The following is a 13,255-nucleotide window of genomic DNA, read 5'->3' as shown; positions in this document are numbered from 1 at the left end:
ATTCACCCCCCTCTCGCTAATCCCCCTCTCTCACCCCTCTCTCGCTAATCCCCCTCTCTCTCTCTCACCCCTCCTCTCTCTCCCACTCCCTCTCTCTTTCTCTTTTTCCCCCTCTCTCTCATCCCCCTCTCTCCACCCCCTCTCTCTCTCATCTCCCCTCTCTCATCTCCCCTCTATCACTATTTGATCCCCCCCTTCTATCTCTCACCCACTTCCTCTCACCCCCCCTCCCTCTCGTGAGATCTCAGGGGTTCATGCTGGGACTTGTAGTCCTTCAATTTTGGAGGGAGTCACATCCGTTAAAAAAGGAGTGGGGCAAATTTATATAGGTGTGGGTGGGGTGGGGGGGGCGCCCAATTTTAGTCTTGCCTAGGGCAGCACAAAACCAAAATACACCACTGGCGAGGTGAAGAGGTGAACATGGGGAAGATAAGGGGCCAGGAAAGTGAAAAAGGGGGCTAGGAAATGGAGATGAAGAAGAGGTGATAAGGAGGAGGACAGGATAGTGATGATAAGGATATGAGGGTGAAGAAGGGGGCATAGAGTTGAAGATGAGGGTGATGAGGGGGACCGAGAGGTGAAGATCAGGAAGGGGAGATGAAAAGGCGAACATGGAGGCGATGAGGGGACAGGGAGGTGAAGAGGGGGAAGGGAGGTGAAGAAGGGGAGGCTAGGAGTTTAAGATGAAGAGAAGGATATGAGGGTGAAGAGGGGGGCATGCAGTTGAGGATGGGGGTGAGAAGGGGGACCAAGAGGTGAAGATGAGGAAGGGGAGATAAAGAAGGGTGATGAGGGGAGAGTGAGGTGAAGACAGGAGTGAAGAGAAGGATATGAAGGTGAAGAGGAATCATGGAGGTAAAGATAGGAGCCATTGGGGTGATGAGGGGGACAGGGAGGTGAAAGATGAAGAAGGGCAGGTGAGGAGAGGGAGATGAGGGAGACATGCCGGTGATGAGAAATTGAAAAGGGGAAGGAGGTGGGAGATGAAGATGAGGAAGAGGAGGACAGTTAGTAAATATTCATCATACATAAATAAACACCCACCCACCAGACCATGTTCACACTGAGATGTTTCTTGGGACTACAGTTCCTCTGAGCTCCACAAAGTGATGATCTTGTTTAATTTCATAAAATTTATACAAATTTTTATAGTTACCCAACATAGAACATTTTATCTACAAAACCCCTTCCCATTGATTGTAGGTGATCATATTTTCCATCTTTGTAACAGATATCTTAGGCAGAAAGAATCGCACCCATAACATGCCCTCTAAGTCTATTCATCATCAATCAATTTCTCCTCCGTATACATTTCTTTCTTCTTCTCCATCTCTCCATCTTCATCCGCATAAGCATCCCCCTGGCCATAGGCGAGAGTTGTGTGGGCCAGATCTACCTCAATGGGAAATATGTCTGCTTCTTTCAGGACTTCATAGCATTGGTCATTATACTTAGACATTGCGGAGACAAACCTCTGAAGCTGAAATACGATGTCTTGAACATGTTTTTGGTCCAGAAGTTCAATCTTTTCCAAGACATCTTTCCTCATTTTCGCAAAACGTGAGCGAGCTTCCTGACGACACCTCAAGATCAACCGATATTCATAATTTCCGGTGCTAACACGGTACAGAGGCTCCCCCAATGCTATGCTGCTGTACTCCTCGTCGTCCATCTCTTTTACCTTCAAGCAGTATGACAGGTACTCAAACTTCACATCGAGGTACTTCCGGATTGTTAATTTGGTGTCGGGAATGGCTTTGTTAAGGTAGGTGTTTAGGTCATTCAGCATTGGTTTTATGGTCTTCAAAAGGTTAATACCAAATTTTTCAATGCTGCGGTGTGCATTGGCAAACATAACAAAAGCTTCACTTGCGGCCGGTTGAGGCTCTCGAACTCCGATGACGGAAAACACGTCACCAAACGCTCGATGTGTTTGTGAGAGTTCGAAAAATGCTCGCAGCAGATGTTTGGTGTGCTCCATCGTGCCTTTATAAAACTCTGAGGTTTTCTCCAACTCTTCCAGTTTTTTCACCAAACCATCGTTGCACAGGATGGCGCGACTCAAACCAAGGGCATCAGCAGTGCCTGAACTCATGTTCTCCACCAGGCGATGCTTCACCTTCTTGAGTACAATGTCCAGAGTCTTTCCCTGCTTGGGGTCAGCTTGAAGCTTGTTGTAGTGAATGGTTACTTCCTCCTTAACATTTTGGATCATTTTGGCCACCTCGACTTTAGTTTTCCCTTTAACTGACTTTCCATTCACCCCAGTGATTTCATCTCCAGCTGCAATGGTCCCATCTAGAGCGGCAGGAGTATTGTCAAACACCTGCACGATGTAAAGGCAAGGACAGTGCTGGGCTCCTCCACCAATGCTTATCCCAACAACATTCTGGGAGTCTTTCTTCAGGGCCACCGTGCCAGGGACAGTTGGAATCCCAAGTTTGTCTTCATCAAGGTCGTAATCATACTCCGAAAACATTTCGCTTCCTTATGTTTGGCTGTCACACAACCTCACTTCGAGCCAGATGGGAAGTCTATAAGGAAGACAGGAAATGATGTGTACATATACACACACAGCACAAGGGCGTGTTCACACTATGAGACGGTTCTTAGAGCTGAAGTTCCTCTGAGCTCCACAAGATGGTGATCCCACTCCTACCCAGACAGGAAGTCTCTATAGTAGAAAGGAAGTGATGTCAAGTACAAACAGGAAGTTCTGGGTGAGAGGTGAGTCAGGAGGAAGTAGAAAGGAGACACTGCTGGAAGTGGCAGCAGAGAAGGTAATAAGATCTTATTTTCTATTTACACCCAGTAACCCCCCCCCCCCCCCCCCGTCATGTCCGTCATGTCCGTCCTCTTCCTCCATAGTCACTGTGATGTCTTTTATCTCCAGCAGATGATGATACACACATATATAGTGTGGAAAACTAGATAAGCCCCTTCAGGGGCAGAACATTCCCCCACTTACGGGGCCGCAACACTCTTTATTTAATTTTTTTTCTCTTTTCTTTTAATATATTTTTATTGAATTTTTAATGCGAGATGTCCCTTCTCACAACATTGTCTTGTAACGAGGAATGAGATTCAGATTCGGGTATTTCTGAAATTTGCACTTCCACAACCTTCCTTCGAAGACTCCAACAACCAACCCCACCATTATCCCCCACTCCCCATGGCTGACCACCTATGCCATGTACCATGATCTCTACTACACTTCCTGCAGGCCCGGGAGGGGCATAGCGGATGGAATGGAGGTAGGGTTGCCACCTCATCCCTTTAAAACCAAACATTAATTCCACAGGTTCTGTGGCTGATTAGGATGGTAATTTAATCAGCCTCATAACCTGTGTAATTCATATGTGTTCACTCCACTTAGGTGGCAACACCTAAGTTGAGGAAAAGGTTTATGTGGTTCCGCGCTTAGGATGGGGGTATATATGTAAAAATTGACACCGCACCTGGCTGCTGCCCACTTCAAAAAATGCAACCCTAAAGCGGTTCCTATGCCAGATGGGCATACGCTTGATTTTTACATATTGTGAGTACATGTCTTTTACTTTAATAAAGCTGTTTTAAAAAAACAATTTTACACTATTGGAGGCTCCTTCCCTTTTCTTCTACATACCCGTGTACTGTACTGGATCCCTAATATACCTACTGAGCTGACATCTGTACACTACTAAGGAGTGAAACCGAGGTCGGGGGAGATCCTGATTGCCAGTGTGTGGGAGCGATCCCCTAAAAATCGACCCGCTGTTTACCCCTGCAGGGGTAAGGGAATCTGGTAAGCGCAGGACCCTAGGCTCAGGGGAACACTTTTTCCTTCTGCCCATCCACCATACTTTGGGCATAGAGAAAAGAGCACCTTAACCACCATATACGGACTTCACTTGTTTAGGACTCTTTTTGGATTTTTAAGTCATCGAGATTGCACATGTGTTTGCATCTATTTGTTTGATTATTTATACGGACACTTTGCCATATACATCTTTTATATAATTTTTATATTTTTATCGTTCACCTTTTTTATTGCCATTTTTTGCACGGTTTTATATACCAAGGATTTTTCACCCTTGCACCTTTGCACTTATTTATTTATTGGCAGTCATATATATATTATTAATTTCTTCACTTATATTTATTGGCACCTTTAAGAGTATACTTACCAATTGTCATTTTATGGTTACTAATTTATTATTGGACAATATTTAACCATTTTTTTATCACTTTACTTTTTGTATTCAGCTTTGCACCTTTTTGCACATTTTGCACATATGGTATGCATTTGCTGATGTAATTTATATATGGTTTTACTTTATGTCTAATATTTGCACATAGACCTGTTCAGATTTTATATAGATTTATCATTTGATACCTGATTTTAGGAGATCACCCATAGATCTTAATATTAATTTTATAGATTTCCACACAATATCCCACTAGGAACGTAGTAACCACAAATTATATTCCCAAAACACCCCACCAAGCAGCGCCAATCACTTCCTTCTTTTTTCATACCTAAGTTGAGGGTTATCAGTTCTCCGATCTTCCCCCCGGTTAAAGGAACCCGGAAGAGACAAGCATTTCATTACTTCCAGGTTCAGAGTTGTCATTCCCCGATCACTGTGACCAGGAAAGGAGCTATTTAAGCCCGATCTATATTTAATCAGCCTCATTAGGGTCCACATGTGATGATAGGGGTCTAAAAGAATGATGTCTTAAAGAGGACCTGTCATTTCTACTATGTTATCTTCGAGGGGGCTATTAGCCATACATTGTCGTGCATGCAAGGGCAATAATTGTGGGGTCATTATTCATGGTTGACTCTGTAAGAGCTTTTACAGCGTTATCTTTGTATCATTTTGGGGTCTGAAGTTAGTCACCGTTTTATGAGGACACGCAATTTTACGAGGTGATATAGATGTGGGGGGAGGGGGGGATTTTATGTTTTTTATGAACAAAAACATGTAGATTTACCCATGTATGAATTTTTTTTTTCTTTTAAGGCCCATCTCCAGGGAAAGGGAAAATGACTGAGACCTAATTAAGCTTTGAACCCTTACATAACGGGGACAGCTGGAATCCAACCAGGAAAAGCACTTTTACTTAACTGATCCTCTGCTTCCCTGGGCTGTCAGCACTCTCCTCTACTCCCCTATGCTCCAGCTGTGGACTGTCCCTCCTCCTGTCAGTGAGGTGCTATGGGCTGACCAATGGAGCATAGAGGAGGCGAGACTGCATGGACCTCTCTTGAACCCCAGAGGAGCCTGTGGGAACAGGGGATCAGAGAAGTAAAAGCGCCCAATTTTGGTTATATTGAGTCATGGGGGCTATTGTCATGAAGGCTAAAGCCATTTATGGGGGTGGTGAATGGGGAGTCCATACGCCTTTTGGGGGAATGTTTGAACTTTTTTTTTATTAGGGTGTGACCATGGTGTTTTATTGTGTGCATTATTAAATTATAAGAAGGATACGCCTTTTGTGTGAAAATGTATTATTTATAATATCATGAGATATCACCGTATGGTTTTTGTTGTCTATCAAGACAGGTTGTGATTTGATTTTTGTTATAATTTTTGAACTGTCCCATGAATGTCCAACCTGTGGTCCTCCAACTGTTGCGGAACTACAGAACTTATGGGGCATTCCAAGAAAAGTCCCATGAGGTATTGCAAGGCTGACAGTTGTAAGCATGACTCCCAAAGGAAGAAGCATGATGAAACTTGGATCCCAAAGCAGAGGCATGATGAGACTTGTAGTTCCACAACAGCTGGAGGGCCACAGGTTGAACACCCATGTGGAGTTGATTGGTCACTTATTCAGCCAGTCATCGGCCTCCTGTGTCTACTGTGTCTGTATTAGTCGGTAGCTGTACCCTGCTCTCCCCCCACTATCTCCCTGTGCAGCAACTGCCCTCCCCCTACTATCAACATGTGCAGCAACTGCCCTCCCCCTACTATCTCCCCCCGTGCATCTACTGCTCTCCCCCTACTATCTCCCCAATCCATCAACTGCTCTCCCTTCACTATCTCCCCGTGCAGCAATTGCTCACCCCCTACTATCTCCCCGTGCAGCAACTGCTCTCCCCCTACTATCTCCCCGTGCAGAAACTGCTCTCCCCTACTGTGTCCCTGTACAGCAACTTCTCTTCCCCTACTATCTCCCCGTGCAGAAACTGCTCTCCCCCTACTATCTCCCCGTGCAGCAACTGCTCTCCCCCTACTATCTCCCCATGCAGCAACTGCTCTCCTCCTACTATTTCCCTGTGCAGCAACTGCTCTCCCCGTACTATCTCTCCGTGCAGCAACTGCTCTCCTCCTACTATCTCCCCATGCAGCAACTGCTCTCCCCCTACTATCTCCCCATGCAGCAACTGCTCTCCCCCTACTATCTCCCCATGCAGCAACTGCTCTCCTCCTACTATTTCCCTGTGCAGCAACTGCTCTCCCCGTACTATCTCCCCGCTTAGCAACTTCTCTTCCCCTACTATCTCCCCATGCAGCAACTGCTCGCCCCTACTATCTCTCCGTGCAGCAACTGCTCTCCTCCTACTATCTCCCTGTGCAGCAACTGCTCTCCCCGTGTAGCAACTGCTCTCCCCCTACTTTCTCCCCGTGCAGCAACTGCTCTCCTCCTACTAGTGTGGTATTTTACTACTGCCTATAGTAAAAGAATATTCGTTAAGAAGAGAACATTTTTTAAAGAATGTATGTATTTGCCCAATTGGCACAAAAAAAAGTAAATGCAGATTTGCTTGATGAATGATTATTGCAAACGTTACTCATAAATAGACCCCATGGTAACCCAATCTATATGTTCTAATTCCCACTGGGGGTAGCCCACCTATTAACCCCCTATATCCCCATCCTAATATTGTACAACCGATACAATACAATACCAACCAGATAATTCTCCATTGTCCATCTACAGAGAAACCTGCATAGATCACATCAATGAGGATGGAGGAGGACCGGAGTCACATGACTGAGAAGATACTAAACCTTACCCTGGAGATCATCTACCTGCTGACCGGAGAGGTGAGGAGGATTCTGGGAGGTCACATGACATCACTCTTATCTCTATTAATAAAACACAGACCTGACCGGAGAGGTGAGGAGGATTCTGGGATTCTAACATGATATTCCTATTGGTTCTCCGACACAGAGATTTCCTCTTCTGAAGTCAGGTGATCATATGACCATCACAGTGCCTCCATGTGACTCCCTAAAACCTGAGAGACACAACATGGAGAAGATTCTAGAAGTCACCAAGAAGATGATGGAGCTGCTGACAGGAGAGGTGAGCGGTGCTGGGAATTCTGGGACATTATCCAGTAACAGACAAGGGATGTGTCTGGATGGTGACTGTATCATTGTGTGTGTCAGGTTCATATAAGGTGTCAGGATGTCACTGTCTATTTCTCCATGGAGGAGTGGGAGTATTTAGAAGGACACAAGGATCTCTACAAGGACGTCATGATGGAGAATCAGCCGCCCCTCACATCACCGGGTAAGAGGAGACTTTATTGTAAAGGAGAGAGCAGTACGGAGGATCCACCTAGATCCCCCATCATCTGATAACCACATAGAAACAATGTATTCAGTCAGTGTGTGTGTTTCCTACAGATGGATCCAGTAATGGGAACCCACCAGAGAGATGTCCCCGTCCTCTGTATTTCCGGGATTCCACACAGGAAGATCACACCATCCCTCACCATCATCAGGTAGTTGATGAACAATTATTGGTAGTTATGATTTATACACAAGCATGTTTGTTACAATGAATGTTGTTTTATACATTTAGAGTGGAAACCTCGGGGATTGTATTATTGTTGTTAAAGAAGAGTATAAAGAGGAGGATGAGGAGTATGGAGTGATGGAGAATCTTTCAGATATACACAAGGATATAATGGAAGTACCTAATAACAGAAATCCACCAGAGAGACTTCCCCGTCCTCTGTATTCCCGGGATTCCACACGGGGGGATCACAACTATGCAGAACATGATTGGGTATACAATGAACAAATATTGTTAGTTATGAGTTATACATAAGCATGTTTGTTTCAATAATTATTTCATTATATATTCAGAGTGGAAACCTGAGAGATTCTAAAGTTGAAGTTAAAGAAGCGATAAAAGAGGAGGATGGGGTGATGGAGGAGTCAGAGTTTCTAAAGGAACGCAAAGATCTGTATCAGGACACCATGGTGGAGTCATCCAGCTACAAGAACCCACCAGAGAGATGTCCCCGTCCTCTGTATTCCCGAGATTCCACACAGGAAGGTCACACCATCCCCCACCATCATCAGGTGGGTGGAGTTGAGGGTCGGGAACATAAAGTGATTGAACACTCTGACATGTGGAGACGATGTGTGAACTCTACAAGATGATATTTTCTATGTGATCTCACATCATAAATACTTCTATGTTACAGATGTTATTTTCTGCCATTCTGTTGGTTTAGGGTGAAGATCTGATGAAGATGAAAGTTGAGGGTGAAGTAGAAGAGACGTATGTGAGGGATGATCAGCAATATACGGAGGAGGCTGGAATGACGAGGACATTCATAGAGGAGGACACTCCTACAGAGATCAGCACAGGTGACCCATAATATATTCTTCTCTTATTAATGATCTTTTGCTGCCCCTCCCAGTCTCCATTGGTTCCTGCTCTTCTGACAAGGCTGTGTAAATGTAAAAGTGATCTGGGAGGAGGACCAAAGGCCCTTTGACTGAAGAGAGTCCCAGCTTGTTGGGACATCCACAGAGAACATCTGCTCACTCATATCTACCTGATCCAGATGGAATCTTGATGGAAGTGAACTAACCCTCTCAGATATATTGACGATGTTTTTATATTTTCCCAGGACACGCCATGGAGAAACCCTCAAAAGATCGTCTCACTTTATCTCCAGGCTGTAAAATGGAATATGAGGACATCACAGGAGATTGTGGAGGAGAAAAGACAATGAGCTCCACTATGGATGGTGGACTTCACAGTGTGGATAGACCATGGAATCCCTCCAACTCTGAGCAACCTCGTACTGTGAGAGATGGTGCCAGAATTCAGGGGAGATGTGGGGAAAGTTTTAGCTCTGAATTAAGTCCTACTAGATATCAGAGATCTCAAACAGGTAAAAAGCCACATTCCTGTTCTGAGTGCGGGAAATGCTTTCTTCAGAAATCAGAACTTATCAAACATTATAGATCTCACACGGGTGAGAAGCCGTATTCCTGCTCTGAGTGCGGGAAATGTTTCTCACAGAAGGTTAATCTTTTCAGACATCAGGGAACACACACAGGGGAAAAGGCATATATCTGCCCTGAGTGTGGAAAAGGTTGTGCACAGAAATCAGAACTCGTTAAACATCAAAGATCTCACCCGTGTTTAAAGCCGTATTCCTGCCCGGAGTGCGGGAAATGTTTTTCAAATCAGTCCTATTTTTCCAGACATCAGAAACTGCACACCAGTGAGAAGTTTTCCTGCCCAGAGTGCGGGAAATGTTATTCACAGAAATCAGAACTTGATACACATCAAAGATGTCACACTGGGGAGAAGCCATATTCCTGTCCTCAGTGCAAGAAAGGTTTTACACGCAAGTCCCACCTTTACACACATCAAAGACTACATACAGGTGAGAAGCTGTATCCCTGCTCTGAATGCAGTAAAGGTTTTTTAAGCTTGTCCCATCTTTACCTACATCAGAGACTGCACACAGGTGAGAGACCATATCCCTGTCCCGAGTGCGGGAAATGTTTTTCACAGAAGCCCCACCTTGACAGACATCTTAGATCTCACACGGGGGAGAAGCCGCATTCCTGCCCCGAGTGTGGAAAATCTTTTTCAGAGAAATTCAATCTTACAGCCCATCAGTTATCCCACACGGGGGAAAAGCGGTTTTCCTGCCCTGAGTGCGGAAAATGTTTTTCGCGGAGATCAGAACTTGTCAGACATCAGAAATCTCACACGGGGGAGATTCCGTATTGCTGCTCTGAGTGTGGGAAAGGTTATTTACATAAATCAGAATTTATTATACATCAAAGATCTCACACAGGAGAGAAGCCGTATTCCTGCCCTGAGTGCGGGAAGTGTTATTCAAAGAAGCCTAATCTTAACAGACATCTGAGATCGCACACAACCCTCAAGGAGTCTTAATGTACTGAGTGCGAGAAATGTCTTCTATATTAATCATATTTTGCCGTTACATCAGAGATCTCACAATAGGAAGGCCCACACCTTTATATACACCTAGGAGGTGTTTCAAGGCTTTCAAATTACCTGGGAAACCTTTGGGCGCTGTGTGTCCTTCTCAAATGCGTTACACCCCAACTGAAATGCTGACTGTACAATACTCCTGCTATGTGCCTCTGACATAATCCAATGCAATGGTAATTTCTGGATAAATAAAAAAAAAAAAGTATTGTCTCTCCTTCTTTAAGTGCAGCTTACTATAAAGGCTTATATGTGTCTGTGTAATATTTCTGCCTCATTACTCTAACATAATTTAGTGAAATTTTTATTTCTGGATTTAAAAAAGTCTAATTTCCCCTTTTCAAATGTGGCCCAACTAAAAAGGATTATACTATGTGCAGCGTGTCTCTGTTATATTTCTGCCTCTTACCTCTGACATAATGAAATGTAATGTATGTTTCTGGATAAAAAAAATGCCTTATCATCACATAAGTATCACATACCTGGGGAAGACTGGAACGTTGTGGAGGCCTCCTGCCCAACAATCCTGAAGGTGGAGACAGAGCAGTGTTGCCAACCTACCACATTGAAATTTACTGACACGACACCCAAAATTTACTGGCATGGCCAAGTTTTACTGACATTTCCAAAAGTTACAAAATTACAGTTTTAAGTGAAAGTTTCGGTATTTAGGCTACAAACAAGTACAATATGCAATTAGCCATGTGATTTAAGGAAGCTATTAAGGCAAAAAACATATTTCCTATTTTATTTTCGATATAAGTAAGTAGCTCAGGGACAGGACTCTGCGGGGCAAGAAATTGCTACATGCACCTGCGCGCTGGGTCATGTGGTGGTGGGTAGGCAGGAGGCAAGCAAGCCAGCATAACCTGCACTGCCACCCTCTCACCACCAGAAGGTGCCCGCTCCCTATCTAGGAGCACCACTTCTTCCCCCTCTCTGTGGTTAACTTACCTATGAAGGAGAGGGAGGAGCTCTTGGCTGGCCCAGAGGTGACAGGCTGCACACTTCCCCACCCTCTGGAGGTTACATGTTAAGGCAACACCCCTAGGTGACAGGGGTGGTGCACACATAAAAGAGGTGATAAGCTGCAAACCACCAGGAGATGAGAGGCTGCAACCCCCCAGTAGGGGAAAGGAAGAATTCACACACATTTTTTACATTTAATTGGTTGGGTGAGCGAAAACCAGTGGATGAATTGGCAGAGAGGGTAGAGGACAATGAAAGGAAGCCAGCTGAAGGATTGGTAGAAAAGGGTGGAGGACACTGAATAGAAGCCAGTGGAAGGATTGGTTGAGAGGGGTGGAGAACACTCAATGGAGGCCAGTGGAGGCATAGGCAGAGAGGGGGAGGACACTGAATGGAGGCCAGTGGTAGGATTGGCAGGGAAAGGTGGTGGACACTGAACAGAGGCCAGTGGAAGGATTGTAAGAGAGGAGTGAAGGACACTGAATGGAAGCCAGTGGAGGGATCAGCAGAGAGGCGTGAAGGTCACTGCATGGAAGGCAGTGGAGGGATAGGCAGAGAGGGGTGGAAGACACTGAAAGGAGGCCAGTGGAGGGATTGGCAGAGAGGGTTGGAAGACACTGAATGGAGGCTAGTGGAGGGATGGGCAGAGAGGGGTGGAAGACACTGAATGGAGGCAGTGAAGGGATTGGCAGAGAGGGGTGGAGGTCACTGAATGGAAGCCAATGCAGGGATTGGCAGAGAGGGGTGGAGGACTCTGAATGGAGGTCAGTGGAGGGATTGGCAGAGAAGGGTGGAGGACACTGAATGGAGGCTAGTGAAGGGATTGGCAGAGAGGGGTGGAGGACACTGAATGGAGGCCAGTGGAGGGATTGGCAGAGAGGGGTGGAGGACACTGAATGGAGGCCAGTGGAGGGATTGACAGAGAAGTAGCAGACACTGAATAGTTGTTAAGGTGGATGAGCCTGGCAGCAACATGATGGACTGAAGGGGGGATGGCCTATGTAAAGGTAATCCAATGAGTAGGGAGTTGCAGTAGTCGAGGCAAGAGATGACCAGAGAGTTAATTAGAAACTTTGTGGTGTCATTGGTTAGGAATAGGCGTAGTTAGGCGTATTTTGGAGATGGTGCGGAGGTTGAGGTGGCAAGCTTTGGAAAGTGATTGCAAGTGTGGCCGAAAGGAGAGCTCAGAATCCATGATTACACCTAGAAACTAGGCATGGGGGGCAGGTTGATGTTTGTGTCATTGATCTTGACAGAGAAGTCAGAGGAAGGGGTATGTTGGGATAAGTGAGTAAATATTATGAGCTCGGTTTTGGATAGATTGAGTTTGAGAAAGTGGTGTGACATCCAGACTCATACTGTATGTCTGTTAGTAAATTAGTGGTGTGCGAGGAGATTGATGGAGTGAGCTGTGGGGTAGAGCGATACCGTAGATTTGGATGTCATCAGCTTAGAAATGGTATAGGAAGCCATGGGATGCTATTCGTTGACCCTGGGAGGAGGTGTAGATCAAAATAGGATAGGTCCAAGAACAGAACCTTGGGGGACCCCGACAAAGAAAGAGGATAGGAGGAAGTAGAATTGCAAGTGACGCTGAAGGTCTGGTGGGATAAGTAGGATGGGAACCGGTGAAGAGCACATTTAGGAAGATCAAGGGAATATAGTTTTTTTTTAGGGAGGAAGGGGTGATCCACTGTGTCAAAGGTAGCAGTGAGGCCCAGGAGTAGGCGTAAAGAATAGTGTCCATTGGTTTTCACCATTAGTAAATCGTTTGTGAGTTTTAGGAGAACAGTTTTCTGTGGAGTGTTGAGAGTGAAATCCAGACTGAAGGGGCTCAAGAAGGTTATTCTCAGTGAGGTGGTCACTTTGTCAGAGCCAGAGAGTATCTGTAGGGAAGGGGCAGGTGGCTAAGTGGGCGTTAGAAAAAAAGTTCAGCAACCAAACTCTGCCCATTGTTGCCTCATTTTTTTGATAGGAAGGGCACTGCTAACCAAGCATACTGACTGCAGGAATGTCCACCAGAGCTGTTGCCCGTGAATTGAATGTGCATTTCTCTACCATAAGCAGTCTCCAA

General features: G+C 45.3%; 3 protein-coding genes across 3 annotated transcripts in view; 2 read left to right on the top strand and 1 right to left on the bottom strand.

Annotated features, from left to right (window-relative positions):
* LOC309562954 (uncharacterized protein) overlaps positions 1–13,255 on the top strand; it is a 109,017-nt gene that overhangs the window by 63,064 nt on the left and 32,698 nt on the right. The window lies entirely within an intron of this gene.
* Positions 1,249–2,557, bottom strand: LOC309562785 (PRKCA-binding protein-like). Its single transcript, XM_082267089.1, has one exon. It carries the CDS (start codon positions 2,477–2,479, stop codon positions 1,277–1,279), a length of 1,203 nt encoding a protein of 400 aa, XP_082123215.1. The 5' UTR covers positions 2,480–2,557; the 3' UTR covers positions 1,249–1,276.
* LOC309564449 (uncharacterized protein) overlaps positions 8,875–13,255 on the top strand; it is a gene marked incomplete at both ends in the record, with an annotated part of 28,123 nt that continues 23,742 nt past the window's right edge. The window contains one exon of the mRNA XM_082269079.1: positions 8,875–10,148. Coding sequence (XP_082125205.1) covers positions 8,875–10,148 — 1,274 coding nt within the window. The remainder of the gene's footprint in view (positions 10,149–13,255) is intronic.

This window comes from Pelophylax lessonae, assembly GCF_965119305.1.
Source record: "Pelophylax lessonae genome assembly, chromosome: 9".
In the NCBI taxonomy this organism is placed as follows: Eukaryota; Metazoa; Chordata; class Amphibia; order Anura; family Ranidae; genus Pelophylax; species Pelophylax lessonae.
The sequence above is the reverse complement of the archived record's forward strand: the minus strand, read 5'-3'. Positions and strand labels throughout refer to the sequence as shown.

Bases quoted from the DNA above. Each gene is read 5' to 3' on its own strand.
- LOC309562785 (XM_082267089.1), bottom strand. From the start codon at position 2,479: ATGTTTTCGGAGTATGATTACGACCTTGATGAAGACAAACTTGGGATT.